The 19,531-nt window shown below is 45.0% G+C and overlaps 1 protein-coding gene across 1 annotated transcript in view; it reads right to left on the reverse strand.

Moving 5' to 3' along the window:
- The window catches only part of LOC137526098 (BAI1-associated protein 3-like), a 279,756-nt gene that overhangs the window by 139,029 nt on the left and 121,196 nt on the right, over positions 1 to 19,531 (reverse strand). Inside the window, exon 2 of the mRNA XM_068247314.1 lies at positions 18,335 to 18,462. Within this exon, the coding sequence (XP_068103415.1) occupies positions 18,335 to 18,453 (119 nt within the window). The 5' untranslated portion in view covers positions 18,454 to 18,462. The remainder of the gene's footprint in view (positions 1 to 18,334; positions 18,463 to 19,531) is intronic.

Raw genomic sequence — 19,531 nt, forward strand, 5'->3', positions numbered from 1 at the left:
GATTGCCTCACCAGTAGCCAAGGAGAACAGGAGACACTGTTGTGGAGATATGCATGGATGGTACTGGCGGACGACTTGGGGAATCGGATTTCGGAAACACTAGCCAAGGGTCAGGGCAGGCAGCAATACAGCTGAATTGGAAGTCACAATCCAAAGGTCGGTGCAGGTGGATCAGTAGCAGTAGTCGGGTCACAAGCCAAAGGTCAGGGCAGGTGGAGATAAGCGGAATGTCAAAGATCACAACCCAGGTAAAACACGGATAAACTGGATCACAGGTTCAGAGCAAGGTTCACCACACTGGCAAGCCTAACCTGTCAGAACTAACAGCACTACCAGTGTGGAGAAGAGGACCTTTATAGGGGCAGGGATTTGAATCTGGCGCCAAAAGAAAAATGCAATGCATGGGCTGTAATGCGTGCATTTTGAGGAGCCCCCCCCCCCCCCCCCGCTAGGCACATGTGAGCGGCGGCGATCAGACCCCCCCCCCCCAGCAGGACATCCCCCAAATGGGGAAAAAAGGGGGGAAGTCTGATCGCCCTGCGTGCCTGCTGATCTGTGCTGTGGGCTGGAGAGCCCATGCAGCACAGATCAGCCAGAATCCCCCTGGTCCTTAAGTGGTTAGGCGATGACCCCGTAAAAGCTTCCAGCTTGGCACTCCGTTAACCTTTTATATTGTCCATTTGAGCCATAGGGAAACATGGGCATTACCTAACTTATCAGCTGTCCTTTCAGTTATAACTGATATAGAGAAAAAGGGCCCTAAGGTGAGCTCTATTCTTTATTCTTTTAATATTTTTATTGCTTTACAAGCAAACAATGCAAATTAGATAGGGATGCTCATTCGGATTCCACGGAAATGCAATTTCCGAAATTCCGATCGGAAATTGCATTTCCGCATCGGAATGCGGAAATCGGTAATGCAAGTGTCGTAGGCGGATTTCCGCCGGAAATCGCGGAAATTTCCGCCGGAAATCGCGGAAATTCCACCCGACTTTAACATCGATTTTCTCAAAAAAACACCTACAGTTTAGTTTATCAGATGTACCTACTATATATCAGATGTAGTGTATATCAGATATACCTACTGTACACCAGAAAAAACACCTACTGTATAAAGTTGGCCACACACCATACAATTTTTTAAATATCTGTTCAATTCAAGAATTGCAATCAATTTTTCTGACTGATTGTAACATTTCAAAAATGTGACCAATGTACCACACACCTATGTTCAATTTTTCCCCAATTATGATAAAAATGATTGGAAACTCTGAGAAAATTGCTAGGGTGTGTATATTAATAAATCGACAATCTAACACACACCATTTAATATTTAGAAAAATTGAAGAAACATTTCCAGCATTCCGGTTCGATAAAAATAGAAAAAAACTGGAAATTCGATCGGATTTTTCAGTCGAATGAAAAAAAAGGCTTTCGATTTCTTCGGGAGATCCGATCATATTTATCGAATTGCCGTAAAATCGGATCATTTTAGTGTATCGTGTGTGGCCACCTTAACAGAGATACCTATTGCATATAGGCGGTGGGGGATCTGCGCAGAAGACCTTTGCAATCTACTGGTAGATCCCGATCTACGTAAAGGTGGCCACACACGATACAATAAAATGATCCAATTTTACAGCAATTCGATAAAAATGATTGGATTTCCTGTTTTTATTCGATAGAAGTCGATGGGGTGTGGTGGATTTTCCTGATCAATTTTCATGTAAATTGAATGGTGTGTGGTAGATTGTCAATTTATTAATATATACACCCAAGCAATTTTCTCAGAGTTTTCAATGATTATTTTCATAATTGGGGAAAAATTGAACCTGTGTGGGACATTAGTCATATTTTTGAAATGTTAAAATCAGTCAGAAAAATACCACATATAACATCTACTGTATACCAGACATATCACCTACATGCGCTTTTAGTACTATGGGAGAAAAGCGCTTTACAAATGTTATTATATCTGGTATACAGCGCAATACAGCACCTACTTTATACCAGACATAATACCTACTGTATATCAGTTATATCATCTACTGTATATCAGATAAATTACCAACTGTAAATCAGATATAATGCCTACTGTGTACCAGTTACAACACTTACTGTATACTAGTAATAACACATACTGTATACTAGAAACAACACCTACTGCATACCAGATATAACACCTTGGCCCATATGCAATTAACTTATTCTCCTGAGTTTTCTCCTAGGTGATGTTTTCACAATAAAATGCTTTTTAAACTACCAGCAAGCAAGAAGGTTCTCAAAATAATTTTGATAGTACTTTTTCAATTACGTTTTGGTATTTTATTCAATTGTAAATTGATGAAAAGTTATTTTAAGAGTTGAAAAATTATCTCCTAGGAGAAAACGCAAGAGAAAAAGTGAATTGCATACGGGCCCTAGTGTATATATCAGATATAATGCTGAGAACACACAATGCAATTTCCTGACCCATCCGCAGGAATCAGCAATTATTCCCGGCATGTCTGATCCGTTTTCGATCGAGAAAGGGTTTGATTTTGCTAAGTTATCATCCGAAAATCGATCCCTTATCGATCCGGAGCAGTTTCGACATGTACACACTCTACAGCTTCCTGTCTGATCACTCATTGAACAGGAAACTGCATTGTGTGTTCCCAGCATAACACCTACTGTATATCAGATTAATGTGCGAAAGCAGTGGTATAGTTCGGCCACCAAAGGTAACTAACCCAATTTAATTCTACATTTTTACCTAAAGGGGCAAAGCAGATCTGTTCCCAGTCTACTTCATAATAGACTCCTGCCAAGTCCAGTCATGTTATTCAGCAGTCCAGGTGAATGAATCACGGTCCCTGCCGAGCTGTGCTCCGGAGAATAATGAAGTGCATCATAAAGTCTCATTTCGGAACAGCAGTGAAAAAGGAGTAATTCAGAATATGAGATAAAAAGGAGGCAAGGTTGGTTTAGTTCACGTAACACTAAGGCTACCTTCACACATGGGTCCATTTGCAAATAACTTTTTCTCCTTAGTTTTCTCCAAGTTGATAGTTGGACTAGACACTGTTAATAAAATGGGTTTTAAGCCACCAGGAAGCAAGAAACTACAATGAATAATTTTGACAGTACTTTTTCACCTACTTTTGCTATTTTTTCAATTACAAAGTGCTGAAAAGTTATTTTAAACCGATGATTAAAAATGAGGTACGCCTCTAATGCAGGCTTGATTTATTTTTGGCACTGTATGGCCTGAGGAAGTGGACAAGGACCCACGAGTAATGCGTTTAATAAAATGTCTTTATTCCATATACAAATTTGTCGTCATTGAGGTAAGCCACCTCAACCTTTTTCTATTTTAGCAGTTTTTAACACAGTCTTACCAATTTTTGGGTGCCTCTTCCCCCCCTTGTGCTACCCAACCTCCTTTAGGAGGGATGTTCTGTTTTGGTTACGTGTAGCCTCACCATCGCAATCAATTTGGAGTTCTTTGCCAAGAGTGCAACCAGCATCCAGTTCACCTGGACACCTGAGTGGGGTCGGGATCATTAATCTCCACCTGCCTCCAGTGGTTGGTAGCCTGTCTGCAACCTCCATTTGTGAGTATCTCACTTCACCACAATTTTAACAATCCTTGCCATTACTTATTACGGAATTGGGGTTCCCGTTTTCTCTGTGTTTTTTCTCCAGGGTGACTCCTTTGGTCAACCTATACAACTTCAAACTTGAAGAGTTAGTCCTGCTGTTAAAAGAACATACAGTGCCCTAGCCACACCCTCAAATCATCAAAAACAAGAGCCTTTTACACCATAACTACTGGCTGCCATTTTGATGCAAGAATGTCGGCCACCAGAGTGTATTGATTGGGGTTTCCTCTATGGTAGACTTTATAATGGATTTCTGGTGATTACATATTCCAATACTGTATAAATCTCGTAGTTTTCTGATGTTTGCCCCCATATTTGTGAAAATGTGCCTCTGGCACTTCAGCCTCTAAAACATTTACCCTCAACACTGGGAATGAAGATGGCTAGTCAGTCTATCCTGAAGTATCACCACATAGCTTGTTTCCACCCAGGGTCGGATTTACAGCTCAGGAGCCTATAGGCACATAAGCTCTAGTGCCCTAAACTCCACCCCTTAACACAGGCCACACCCCTCAAATCACACTTCTTATTAAATAAAACCACACAAGGTAATGCAGATATTACCAAAGACAAGTAGAGAATACCAGCAATGTGCAGATATTACCAATGACACATAGAATTTACCAAATATTGTCTGATATTACCAACAGCAAGCAGATTATACAAATCACAAGGACTTTATCATAATAAAAATTGTGATGAATAGCTTCTAATCACAGGCAGGTAGTTATACAAAGATTAGTGATCGGAAGGTGGGCGAACATCTAGATGTTCGGGTTCGGGCCGAACAGGCCGAACATGGCCGCGATGTTCGGGTGTTCGACCCGAACTCCGAACATAATGGAAGTCAATGGGGACCCGAACTTTTGTGGTTTGTAAAGCCTCCTTACATGCTACATACCCCAAATTTACAGGGTATGTGCACCTTGGGAGTGGGTACAAGAGGAAAAAAAATTAGCAAAAAGAGCTTATAGTTTTTGAGAAAATCGATTTTAAAGTTTCAAAGGGAAAACTGTCTTTTAAATGCGGGAAATGTCTGTTTTCTTTGCACAGGTAACATGTTTCTTGTCGGCATGCAGTCATAAATGTAATACATATAAGAGGTTCCAGGAAAAGGGACCGGTAACGCTAACCCAGCAGCAGCACACGTGATGGAACAGGAGGAGGCGCAGGAGGAGAAGGCCACGCTTTGTGAGACACAACAACCCCGGCCTTGCATGAGGGCAAGAAGCGTGCGGATAGCATGCTTTGTACCGCCATGCAGTCATAAATGTAATAAAGATAAGAGGTTCCATAAACAAGGACCGGCAACGCTAACCCAGCAGCAGCAGCAGCAGCACACGTGATGGAACAGGAGGAGGCGCAGGAGGAGAAGGCCACGCTTTGTGAGACACAACAACCCAGGCCTTGCATGAGGGCAAGAAGCGTGTGGATAGCATGCTTTGTACCGCCATGCAGTCATAAATGTAATAAAGATAAGTGGTTCAATAAACAGGGACCACGCGGCAACGCTAACCCAGCAGCAGCAGACGTGATGGAACAGGAGGAGGCGCAGGAGGAGAAGGCCACGCTTTGTGAGACACAACAACCCAGGCCTTGCATGAGGGCAAGAAGCGTGCGGATAGCATGCTTTGTACCGCCATGCAGTCATAAATGTAATAAAGATAAGTGGTTCAATAAACAGGGACCACGCGGCAACGCTAACCCAGCAGCAGCAGACGTGATGGAACAGGAGCAGGCGCAGGAGGAGAAGGCCACGGTTTTTGAGACACAACAACCCAGGCCTTGCATGAGGACAAAAAGCGTGCGGATATAGCAGCAATGCTTTTTGCCGCCATGCAGTCATAAATGTAATACAGATGAGAGGTTCAATAAACAGGGACCGGAAACGCTACACCATCCCAGATGTTCATTGGTCATGTTACTTGGTTGGGGTCCTGGAGTGTTGCGTAGTCATTTCCAATCCAGGATTGATTCATTTTAATTTGAGTCAGACGGTCTGCATTTTCTGTAGAGAGGCGGATACGCCGATCTGTGACGATGCCTCCGGCAGCACTGAAACAGTGTTCCGACATAACGCTGGCTGCCGGGCAAGCCAGCACCTCTATTGCGTACATTGCCAGTTCGTGCCAGGTGTCTAGCTTCGATACCCAATAGTTGAAGGGTGCAGATGGATTGTTCGACACAGCTACGTCATCTGACATGTAGTCCTTGACCATCTTCTCCAGGCGATCGGTGTTGGAGGTGGATCTGCACGCTTGCTGTTCAGTGGGCTGCTGCTGCATGGGTGTCAGAAAATTTTCCCACTCCAAGGACACTGCCGATACCGTTCCCTTTTGGGTACTAGCTGCGGCTTGCGTTGTTTGCTGCCCTCCTGGTCGTCCTGGGTTTGCGGAAGTCAGTCTGTCTGCGTACAACTGGCTAGAGGAGGGGGAGGATGTCAATCTCCTCTCTAAAGTCTCCACAAGGGCCTGCTGGTATTCTTCCATTTTGACCTGTCTGACTCTTTCTTCAAGCAGTTTTGGAACATTGTGTTTGTACCGTGGATCCAGAAGGGTATAAACCCAGTAATTGGTGTTGTCCAGAATGCGCACAATGCGTGGGTCACGTTCAATGCAGTCTAGCATGAATTGAGCCATGTGTGCCAGAGTCCTACCAGAATCCTCATCATCCTCTTGTGAGCGTTGTGATAGTTGTTGTGATGCATCATAGTCGTCACCTTCCTCCTGGTCTGCTTCTGCTGACCATTCGCGTTGAATTGTGGAAGTCCAACGTGCACCGCTCTGGCCCTCGTCAGTGGTGGCATGAAATTCCTGCTCCAACTCCAGCTGTTCCTCCTCCTCTTCTTCGTCATAGCTGCTGGGGCCAGCGTTCCCTGAGGCGGATGGCCTGATGTTGGTACCATCACGCTGATCGTTTTCTCCTTCAGATTCCCCCAGTTGCATCATGACAGCTGTTTCCTTGATTTTTAACATCGACCTCTTCAGTAAACACAGCAGTGGTATGGTAATGCTGACTGAAGAGTTGTCACTGCTCACAAGCAACGTGGATTGCTCAAAATTTTGGAGGACTTGGCAGAGGTCCAACATGTTGGCCCAATCGGATCCACAGAAGCTTGGCAGCTGTCCGGATGCGCCTCGGTACTGCGCCGTCATGTACTGGACCACTGCACTCTTCTGCTCACAAAAGCGTGCTAGCATGTGCAGCGTAGAATTCCAGCGCGTAGGGACATCACACAGCAAGCGATGGTGGGGGAGATTGAAGCGCTCCTGCATCTTGGCGAGTGCCCCCGAAGCAGTACTGGAATTTCTACAATGTTTGGCCACTCGACGCACCTTCAACAGAAGATCGGCCACGCCTGGGTATGTCCTCAGGAACCGCTGAACTACTAGGTTCATCACGTGCGCCAGGCAAGGGATGTGTGTCAGCTTAGCCAACCTTAAAGCGCGAATGAGATTACTCCCATTATCACACACAACCATGCCCGGTTTCAGGTCCAGCGGTGCCAGCCACAAATCCGTCTGTTCCTTTATTCCCCTCCAAATTTCCTCCCCTGTGTGCTGCTTATCCCCAAGGCAGATCAGCTTCAGCAACGCTTGCTGACGCATGCCAACAGCTGTGCTGCACTGCTTCCACGATCCTACTGCTGCTGGGTTAGCGTTTCCGAAAGAGGTACAGCTTTGAGATGCGTTGGAGGAGAAGGAGTCAGAGAGGTAGGTGCTGCTGTTGTTATCCAGTGGGAGGGACGGCGGTGCAGCTGTTTGCGGCGTGGGCAACACCCGCGCCGTAGCAGGTGAGGAATCGCTGCCAGGCTCCACAAGGTTCACCCAGTGCGCGGTAAGGGAGATGTATCGACCCTGGCCGAACGCACTCGTCCAGGTGTCAGTGGTGAGGTGAACCTTGCAGGCAACGGCATTCTTCAAGCTTCGGGTTATTTTGCTGACCACGTGCTCATGCAACTCAGGCACTGCAGAGCGCGCAAAGTGGTAGCGGCTGGGAACCACGTAACGTGGGATGGCCACTGACATCATGCCCTTGAAGCTGTTTGTCTCCACCACTCGATATGGCAGCATTTCGCAGGCCAGAAGCTTGGCTATGCTGGCTGTTACTGCCACGGCCCGGGGGTCATTTGCTGGCAATTTCCTCTTGCGCTCAAACATCTCCGACACAGACAACTGAACCGTAGCGCTGCACACGGAAGGGCTGTTGGTTGTTGTGTTTGATGAACACTGGGAGACCTCAAGAGCACTACTCCGGAAAGTGACAGTGTCAGCGTCGTCTGATGTTTGTGAATGTTGTGAACCACGCAATGGCTGGGCTACTGCTGCTGCTGAGGCGGGTCTGGTGGTGAGTCTGGTGAACCCAAGGGAGGCAGTGTTGCTGGTACCCTGTCCTGCCGCGTTTGCCCACAGAGTGGGATGTTTGGATAGCATGTGGCGGCTCATGCTGGTGGTGGAGAGGTTGTTAATACTTTTCCCCCTGCTCAGGCGAGTCTTGCACACCTTGCAAATCGCCATGGTAACATCCTCAGTGCAGTCTTCAAAGAAAGCCCAGACTTTGGAGCACCTGCCTCCTTGCTGGCGATTTCTGTTTCCTCCTCTTTTGCCTCTCACTCTAACTTCCACGCTTGTGGTGCCTGAAATTGCGCGCCGCCTACCTTGTGGCACAAGGCGAACTCGTGCAGCAGTGGGTTCTTCAACAGACTCATCTGTGCTGCTGCTACGACGGCGATGTTCTCGTTCACAAATAAAATCTGGGTCTCTGTCCACATTGTCCATACCCTCCTCTTCCATCTCCTCAAACTCGTCATATGTCATTGTGGGGGGCCGCCGCCGTGGAGTAGAGCTCCCCAGAACAACCTCTGCGCAGCTCACTCCAACGTCGTCTTCCAGATCTTGTCGGCCGACCTCCTGCAATTGCAACCCCTCCTGCCCAACTTGCTCTGGGATTTGGGTTTCCGAGTCCTCCTCGGACTCGCCTTGTATTTCAGTGCGCGGTGCATTTCCCACAGTTAATGGTTGTGAATCCGGGCACAACATTTCTGGCTGTTCCTCCATTGACCTTTCATAGGTGGAAGTTTGTTGGGCTGGGAATAGCTCCTGCGAATACCCCATTGTGTCCTGAGGTAATTCATAGGACTGGTTATCTGGCAGTTGTGTGCGTGGTGTCGCTGCCGGTTGTGTCAGCTTTGTGCCCACTGGCTCCTTGTAACTGGCTGAGGACTCGGACCTCGTGCGTGATGTGCTGGTGCTGCTTAACCCACTGCTGGACGCTTGAGAGGTCATCCAAGTAATTATCTGGTCCTGTTCTTTTGGATTTGTGAGGGTTGTTGTCCTGGACAACATGGGCGGTATTGAGTGGGTTTTCTTGGGTGCTCCCCTGTGGCCTGTACGTGAACCGTCAGGGGAAACACCTCTTCCCTTGCCCCTTCCTCTTTCACCGGATTTCTTCCTCATTTCACTTATCCTTACAGTACACGCTGACTGGCAGCAGTACAGTGGCAGCACAGAAATGCTATACAGTACCACTATTCCCAGCAGCGACACAGAGCACAATGCTATACAGTGGCGGGTGAGCGGTGTACTACTGTTCCCAGGCCCAGCAGACACAGAGTGGAAGTAAACACAATGCTATATAGTCTGGCTGAGCGGTGTACACAGAGTGGCAGTACACACAATGCTATATAGTCTGGCTAAGCCGTGTACACAGAGTGTCAGAAAACACAATGCTATATATATAGCGTGGCTGAGCGAGGTGCACAGTGGCAGTACACACAATGCTATATATAGCGTGGCTGAGCGAGGTGCACAGTGGCAGTACACACAATGCTATATATAGCGTGGCTGAGCGAGGTGCACAGTGGCAGTACACACAATGCTATATATAGCGTGGCTGAGCGAGGTGCACAGTGGCAGTACACACAATGCTATATTAGTCAGGCTAAGCCGTGTACACAGAGTGTCAGAAAACACAATGCTATATATAGCGTGGCTGAGCGAGGTGCACAGTGGCAGTACACACAATGCTTTATAGTCAGGCTGAGCCGTGTACACAGAGTGTCAGTAAACAATGGTATATAGTCTGGCTGAGCGGTGTACACAGAGTGTCAGTAAACAACGGTATATAGTCTGGCTGAGCGGTGTACACAGAGTGGCAGTAAACACAATGCTATATATAGCGTGGCTGAGCGAGGTGCACAGTGGCAGTACACACAATGCTATATTAGTCAGGCTAAGCCGTGTACACAGAGTGTCAGAAAACACAATGCTATATATAGCGTGGCTGAGCGAGGTGCACAGTGGCAGTACACACAATGCTATATACAGCGTGGCTGAGCGAGGTGCACAGTGGCAGTACACACAATGCTATATTAGTCAGGCTAAGCCGTGTACACAGAGTGTCAGAAAACACAATGCTATATATAGCGTGGCTGAGCGAGGTGCACAGTGGCAGTACACACAATGCTATATACAGCGTGGCTGAGCGAGGTGCACAGTGGCAGTACACACAATGCTATATATAGCGTGGCTGAGCGAGGTGCACAGTGGCAGTACACACAATGCTATATTAGTCAGGCTAAGCCGTGTACACAGAGTGTCAGAAAACACAATGCTATATATATAGCGTGGCTGAGCGAGGTGCACAGTGGCAGTACACACAATGCTATATATAGCGTGGCTGAGCGAGGTGCACAGTGGCAGTACACACAATGCTATATATAGCGTGGCTGAGCGAGGTGCACAGTGGCAGTACACACAATGCTATATATAGCGTGGCTGAGCGAGGTGCACAGTGGCAGTACACACAATGCTATATTAGTCAGGCTAAGCCGTGTACACAGAGTGTCAGAAAACACAATGCTATATATATAGCGTGGCTGAGCGAGGTGCACAGTGGCAGTACACACAATGCTATATATAGCGTGGCTGAGCGAGGTGCACAGTGGCAGTACACACAATGCTATATATAGCGTGGCTGAGCGAGGTGCACAGTGGCAGTACACACAATGCTATATATAGCGTGGCTGAGCGAGGTGCAAAGTGGCAGTACACACAATGCTATATTAGTCAGGCTAAGCCGTGTACACAGAGTGTCAGAAAACACAATGCTATATATATAGCGTGGCTAAGCGAGGTGCACAGTGGCAGTACACACAATGCTATATATAGCGTGGCTGAGCGAGGTGCACAGTGGCAGTACACACAATGCTATATATAGCGTGGCTGAGCGAGGTGCACAGTGGCAGTACACACAATGCTATATTAGTCAGGCTAAGCCGTGTACACAGAGTGTCAGAAAACACAATGCTATATATATAGCGTGGCTGAGCGAGGTACACAGTGGCAGTAAACAATGCTATATATAGTGTGGCTGAGCGAGCGGTGTACTACTGTTCCCAGCAGTGACACACAATGACTGGGGGGGACCCTGGCTAGCGTGGCTGGAGAGCGAACTACCCTGCCTGCCTACCCAAAGCTAAACCCACAGACAAATGGCGGAGATATGACGTGGTTCGGGTATTTATTTACCCGAACCACGTGACCGTTCGGCCAATCAGAGCGCGTTCGGGCCGAACCACGTGACCCGTTCGGCCAATCACAGCGCTAGCCGAACGTTCGGGGAACGTTCGGCCATGCGCTCTTAGTTCGGCCATGTGGCCGAACGGTTTGGCCGAGCACCGTCAGGTGTTCGGCCGAACTCGAACATCACCCGAACAGGGTGATGTTCTGCAGAACCCGAACAGTGGCGAACACTGTTCGCCCAACACTAGTGTCTATACAAACATGCACTACTGAAAATGATTATATAGTTGTAAATATACTGTATATGAATATTTATATGAATTGGAACTTTGTGCTCAGGGCAATAATAACACACTAAACTCAAACCAGGGTCCCTTAAAAACCACCAAAGTAACCAGTAATAAAAAGGAATTGTGGAACAATTACAAATATATGGAAACGTTATTGGCACATACAGTCAGGTCCATAAATATTGGGACATCAACACAATTCTAACATTTTTGGCTCTATACACAACCACAATGTTTTTAAAAATGAATCAACCAGGGTGTGCTTTAATTGCAGACTGTCAGCTTTAATTTGAGGGTATTTATATCCAATCAGTACAGGTGATTGACTTGGCCATTGCAGAACATTCCACTTCTTTACCTTCAAAAACTCTTTGGTTGCTTCTGCAGTATGCTTTGAGTCATTGTCCATCTGCACTGTGAAGCGCCGTCCAATGAGTTCTGAGTTCATTTGGCTGAATATGAGCAGATAATAATATTGCCCGAAACTCTTCTGAATTCATCCTGCTGCTTTTGTCAGCAGTCACATCATCAAATACAAGAGAACCAGATCCATTGGCAGCCATATATGCCCAAGCCATGACACTACCACCACCATGCTTCACTGATTAGGTGGTATGCTTAGGATCATGAGCAGTTCCTTTCCTTCTCCATACTCTTCTCTTCCCATCACTTTGATACAAGTTGATATTGGTCTCTTCTGTCGATAGGATGTTGTTCCAGAACTGTGAAGGCTTTTTCAGATGTTGTTTGGCAAACACTAATCTGGCCTTCCTGGTTCTGAGGCTAACCAATGGTGTATCCTTTGAGGCTAACCAATAGTGTAACATATTGTGGTGTAACCTTTGTATTCACTCTGGTTAAGTCTTCTCTTGATTGTTGACTTTAACACGCATACACCTACCTCCTGGCCAACTGTTGTGAAGGGTGTTTTCTTCACTAGGGAAATAATTTTTCGGTCATCGACCACAGTTGTTTTCTAAGGTCTTCTGGGTCTTTTGGTTTTACTGAGCTCACCACTGCATTCCTTCTTTTTAAGAATGTTCCAAACAGTTGTTTTGGCCACACCTAATGTTTTTGCCAACTCTCTGATGGGTTTGTTTTGTTTTTTTCAGACTAATGATGGCTTGCTTCACTGAGAGTGACAGCTCTTTGGATCTCATCTTAAGAGTTGACAGCAACAGATTCCAAATGCAAATAGCACACTTGCAATAAACTCTGGAACTTTTATCTGTTTATTGTAATTGTGATAATAAGGTTATAGCACACATTTGGCCATGGAACTCTTGAGAAGCCAATTGTCCCATTCATTTTCTTCCCTTAAAAGATACATCTGGGTTGTTTAAAAAAAGCAGATCTGCTTACCTGGGGCTTCCTCCAGCCCCTGGCAGCTTATGTGTCCCTTGCCGCAGCTCCACTCCCAGCCGATAGCCCTTCCACTGCAGCAGCCGACCTGGCAAGCCTCTGTGCCTGCAATCACGCTCGCGTAGCCGGGAGCAAAGGCTGCCAACCTCGCCAGGATAGCTGCTGCAACAGAGGGGACCCTGGGACACCGGTTGGGAGTGTAGTGACATATAAGCTGCCAGGGGCTAGAGGAAGCCTCAGATAAGGAGATCTGCTTTTTTTTTTAAAACACTCCAGATGTATCCTTTAACAAGTGGGAGGCACATATGCAATCTGTTGTAATTCCTACACCATTAACCTTACTTGCACGTAAATACCCTAAAATTAAAGCTGACAGTCTGCAGTTAAAGCACATCATGTTTGTTTCATTTTAAATCCATTGCGGTGGTATATAGAGCCTAAAATGTTAGAATTGTGTAGATGTCCCAATATTTATGAAACTGACTGTACATTATCTATTACTATTATCATCATTATCATAATACTGTGTATTAATTACAGATTTCTGTTATATACTGTATATTTTGAACCGTATGTTTGTCAATGTTAACGATCGTACACATAGGAGGAATCTGAGATGTAGAAACTCCATAAAGACATATTACTGTGTGTGTAGCTTGTTCAGTGAAAAGCCGAGAAGTTGACATTTGATGAGTTTAAAAACGTTTAATGCCAGAATACTATATGTTTAACACCCCCGTAATTCCCAAGACTATACATCAGTAATGAATGTGGTGCGGCACTCTTTGATTTTAAGTCACTGGGTAAAATGGTTTATTTACATATATATATATATATATATATATATATATATATATATATATATATATATATATATATATATATACATATATATATATATACATATATATATATATATACATATATATATATATATACATATATATATATATATATATATATATATATACATACAGTGGAGGAAATAATTATTTGACCCCTCACTGATTTTGTAAGATTGTCCAATGACAAAGGCCTCAATTCACTAAGATCATGCTAGAGGTAATAAGGCAAGAGAAAACTTACCTCCACACGTGAGAGAGTTATCTTACCTCTTCATTCCTTAAGTTACCTCTCCTGTAGTTAATTTACCTCCTCTGTAGTTAATTTACCACCTCTGTAGTTAATTTACCTCCTCTGTAGTTATTTTCACATGCAGCTAATTAACAGCCTGTCTTTAACTCTGGAGTTATTTTAAGGATTGGAGAGTTAATTTAAAGACAGAAGAGTTAACTTTAGGCTTGCCTGAGGTAAAATGTTTCCTGAATACTACATGCCTTATCACCATGGTAACAACTCTAGAAGAGTTATTAAAGACAGGAGATAAGTTTAGTGAATTGAGGCCAAAAAAATGAAAAGTCTCAGAACAGTATCATTTCAATGGTAGGTTTATTTTAACAGTGGCAGATAGCACATCAAAAGGAAAATCGAAAAAATAACCTTAAAGAAGTTATCCGGGCAGTTTTAATAAAATGAACGCTACTTACCGGGGGCTTCCTCCAGCCCGAAGCTCCCAGGACCTCCCTCGCCGCATCTCTGCTCTCAGCCTTTCGCCGGAGCTCCGACCCGGTCCCCGGCGATGACATCAGAGCGACCTGGAGGTCGCTCTGTACTGCGCCTGCGCGATCGGCGCTGTCAATCACCGACACGCGGGCCGGAGCGGACTGCGCAGGCGCAGAACTACTGCGCCTGCGCAGTCCGCTCCGGCCCACGTGTCAGTGATTGACAGCGCCGATCGCGCAGGCGCAGTACAGAGCGACCTCCAGGTCGCTCTGACGCCATCGCCGGGGACCGGGTCGGAGCTCCGGCGAACGGCTGAGAGCAGAGATGCGGCGAGGGAGGTCCTGGGAGCTTCGGGCTGGAGGAAGCCCCCGGTAAGTAGCGTTCATTTTATTAAAACTTCCCGGATAACTCCTTTAAATAAAAGATAGCAACTGATTTGCATTTCATTGAGTGAAATAACACTTCTACTCAATTAGTCACCCTCATTAAGGACACCTGTCTTAACTATTCACCTGTATAAAAGACACCTGTCCACAGAATCAATCAATCAAGCAGACTCCAAACTCTCCAACATGGGAAAGACCAAAGAGCTGTCCAAGGATGTCAGAGACAAAATTGTAGACCTGCACAAGGCTGGAATGGGCTACAAAACCATTAGCAAGAAGCTGGGAGAGAAGGTGACAACTGTTGGTGTGATTGTTCGAAAATGGAAGGAGCGCAAAATGACCATCAATCGACCTCGCTCTGGGGCTCCACGCAAGATCTCACCTCGTGGGGTGTCATAGGTTCTGAGAAAGGTGAAAAAGCATCCTAGAACTACAAGGGAGGAGTTAGTGAATGACCTAAAATTAGCAGGGACCACAGTCACCAAGAAAACCATTGGAAACACATTACACCGCAATGGATTAAAATCCTGCAGGGCTTGCAAGGTCCCCCTGCTCAAGAAGGCACATGTGCAGGCCCATCTGAAGTTTGCCAATGAACACCTGAATGATTCTGTGAGTGACTGGGAGAAGGTGCTGTGGTCTGATGAGACCAAAATAGAGCTCTTTGGCATTAACTCAACTCGCTGTGTTTGGAGGAAGAAAAATGCTGCCTATGACCCCCAAAACACCGTCCCCACCGTCAAGCATGGGAGTGGAAACAGTTTGCTTTGGGGGTGTTTTTCTGCTAAGGGCACAGGACAACTTAATCGCATTAACGGGAAAATGGACGGAGCCATGTATCGTGAAATCCTGAACGACAACCTCCTTCCCTCTGCCAGGAAACTGAAAATGGGTCGTGGATAGGTGTTCCAGCACGACAATGACCCAAAACATACAGCAAAGGCAACAAAGGAGTGGCTCAAGAAGAAGCACATTAAGGTCATGGAGTGGCCTAGTCAGTCTCCGGACCTTAATCCAATAGAAAACCTATGGAGGGAGCTCAAGCTCAGAGTTGCACAGAGACAGCCTCGAAACCTTAGGGATTTAGAGATGATCTGCAAAGAGGAGTGGACCAACATTCCTCCTAAAATGTGTGCAAACTTGGTCATCAATTACAAGAAACGTTTGACCTCTGTGCTTGCAAACAAGGGTTTTTCCACTAAGTATTAAGTCTTTTATTGTCAGAGGGTTCAAAAACGTATTTCACTCAATAAAATGCAAATCAGTTGCTATCTTTTATTTAAGGTTATTTTTTCGATTTTCCTTTTGATGTGCTATCTGCCACTGTTAAAATAAACCTACCATTGAAATGATACTGTTCTGAGACTTTTCATTTCTTTGTCATTGGACAAACTTACAAAATCAGTGAGGGGTCAAATAATTATTTCCTTAACTGTAGTGCTGCATGGCTCTCTGAATGCAGACTGCCCTATATTTAACAAGGGCCACACGAAGAAGTACTTCAGCATAAATATTTGCATTTACTTGAGAGTAAACATAATGCCAGGCTTTGAAGGCGGGTTCACGATATGTGGGGTGTGTGTTGATAAGAGGATAAGGATTGTGAGAAACCACATACATATATCAATGTCCAATCTTTATTATATCAAAAAATGCAAAATACTCCAATAAAATGATTTCTTGCATCGAAAAAGTTCCAAAACACAGGGTTAATCTGATCTACTACTTGGGTCCTGGGTTAGCTTCCGATTGGAGGAAGCCAGCGGAGGCGGGGAGCGGTGGGGGGAGCCATGTAATAGAGGAGATACTGATTGACAAGCTGACGGTAAAAACGGAAGACCAGCGACAAGCAGATTGTCAATAGCCTGGCACTATTTTCAGGGGAGACAGCAGAGCCTGGGGGACTGGCGGCAGCAGCAGAAGGACACAGAGGCATGTCATTGTGCACAGAACATGCCACTGTGTCCTATTAGGATTTTAAAAATCCACCTCGGGTTCTCTTTAAAGGATACCAGAGTTGAAACCATTATTAAAGGGAACCTAAACTGAGAAGGATATGGATTTTTCCTTTTGAAACAATACCAGTTGCCTGGCTCTCCTGCTGATCCTGTGTCTCTTTTCTCTTTTAGCCATAGCCCCTGAACAAGCATGCAGATCAGGTGCTCTGACTCAAGTCAGACTGGATTAACGGCATGCTTGTTTCAGGTGTGTGATTCAGCCACAATTGCAACCAAAGAGATCAGCAGGACTGCCAGGCAACTGATATGGTTTAAAAGGAAATATCCATATCCCTCTCAGTTAAGGTTCCCTTTAAAAATCAGGTATGTATTAGAGGTAGTCCTGATGCCCACCGCTCCCCCCGTTCTACTTTGTCCCCTTCTTTCTCACCTAAATTGCCCCCGCAGTTTATTCCTAGTCACCCTGGTCAGGCCGTAGTGTGCAGGTGCCTGCAGCCAGGACTGCTCTGCGCATATGCACAATGGCACAATGACGTCATTGTGCCGTCATGCACATGCACAGAGCACTCTTGGCTGCAGGCACCAGCACACTACCACCAGACCCAGGTCCTGTGTTGCCGTCTTGCAGTGTGATGTCATGGCCATTGTCAAGACAGTTTGCGGTCTGTGAACCTCATTGCATTGTGTGAAATAATGGCCGTTTCCAACTACCAAGCAAGCAAGATCTCCCTCTGTGAAAGTGGAATAAAACTCTGAAATAACATTCAAAGCAATGGGTTTTCCTACTTTGTATTACCTATACAGTTACCATATTTGCTTTTGTGCACAAGTAACATTGTGTATTTACAAATTAAAAGTTTCCAAAGTACAGTTTATCTGCTCTGAAAACTGCCATTGCATAACTGCTGTATTTATATATTAAAATATTTCTAGTGATTACTTCTCAGCTCTCTCTGCTTTTACTATGTGTGCAGCTCAGTTTCAGCACTGCTGCTAATGTTCACTACTTGTAGCTGACAAAGGAAATAAGTCTTTTTTCCTTTAGATTATAAAAGAGCCCAAAAATATCCAACCTCTGACAAAAATAAATAATCCAAATGATATTCAAACAACATATTAAAAAGGAGTTGAAACTGTGTGGCAACATCACATGCAAAATGTAACAAATTGTGTTAATCGAAATCAAGACAAAACAATATTCTCTCGGCTCTGGAAGTGGATGATGTTGCATTTTGTAATATATTGGACACAGATGGCACTGTATTTTACCTCTGCATTCTCTTCACAAGTATTGTCTTACTGACTTATATTTCTCCTATCTCTATAAAAAGAACATTTCCAATTCCAAACACATGTAACTTAGTGAATCCCTCACAGCCGCCATGGTCAATCCCCTGAGCCTTTGCTGATATCTTGATGCTATCGGCCGTCTTGACACAAGTGGGCAGCTTGACAAGCCAGGGATGACAGGAGTATTTTATGACAGAGAGTGTACATGTCACTTGTGACTTATTTCTTGCAGACCACTTGGTGGAAGCTTAGTCCTTTATATGTACACCTGATGTTTCACCTCATACATCTGCTCACATCTAACAGCAGCATGCTTACCTGACAGGACTTGCAGCTTTGCTGGTCTCTGATGTCGCTGCTTCTGCCCTTCTCCGGAATGATGGCCGATTCTGCACTTGCCTCATAACGGTGCTTTTAAGTTCCATTAGACTGGACATATTTATGCTCTAAAGGAAGAAACAGAGAAAAATATTTACACGTTTTTTTAATTGCTGATTTGTAGTTTTGCTGATTAATTGCTTTAAAAAATGTAAAGTTTCTCTCTAGGCAAAGCATTTATTGTTTTATTATGTGGCTGCCTGTAGTATGGCAAGATAAGAATAAAGTGTTGAAGACCATCTATAGTCAAAACCGAAAATTAAAACGCAGGCTCGTGCTGTGAGTTGCTGCATTTTATTTATATATTTATTGTAGTATTTATATAGCATCAACATATTACGCAGCGCTGTACAGAGTATAATGTCTTGTCACTAACTGTCCCTCAGAGGGGCCACAATCTAATCCTACCATAGTCATATGTCTATGTATAGTGTAGTGCATGAATCATAGTCTAGGGCCAATTTTTGTAGGGGGAAGCCAATTTTAACTTATCTGTATGTTTTTGGGATGTGAGAGGAAACCTGGGTGCCCAGAGGAAACCCTTACAGAACATACAAACTCCTTGCAGATGTTGACCTGGCTGAGATTCAAACTGGGGACCCAGCACTGCAAGGTGAGGGAGGTAACCACTACTCCACCGTGCTGTGATAATAATCCTGATTCAAAACTTCCAGTATGTAAAATACAAGCTCTAGCCTCCAGCAAAGCTTAGCTGCTAAGATAAGTAACTACACACACAGTGTTGCTTACCCTCCTGCCTCTGCCCCCTACCCTTGCTTGTAGAGTCATGAAACACAGGCTGGGGGCTGAAATGATTTGTCTGTGATCTGTCCACACAGAAGCAGCTTGCTAGCGAGTAAGGATTAAAGCGGATCTGAACTCAGAACTTCCTCTCTGCTCTAAAGTATCAGCAACAGTATAATAACCTTTACAGAAAAACATTTCTTTGCTACAGCTTACACAGCTCCTACAATAAATCTGCAGTGTGTCTACTACCTGCTTTCATGGAAGCAAACAAAGGGTTAACATCACGTGTTTACATATTAGTTGTGTCTGTTGAACAATGCCAAATTTCTGTGCTGACAGAACTGAGAGATCAAATTACATTGAAGATTGAAGATGAGGCTGAATTACACA

This window comes from Hyperolius riggenbachi, chromosome 7 (genome assembly GCF_040937935.1).
Source record: "Hyperolius riggenbachi isolate aHypRig1 chromosome 7, aHypRig1.pri, whole genome shotgun sequence".
Classification (NCBI taxonomy): Eukaryota; Metazoa; Chordata; class Amphibia; order Anura; family Hyperoliidae; genus Hyperolius; species Hyperolius riggenbachi.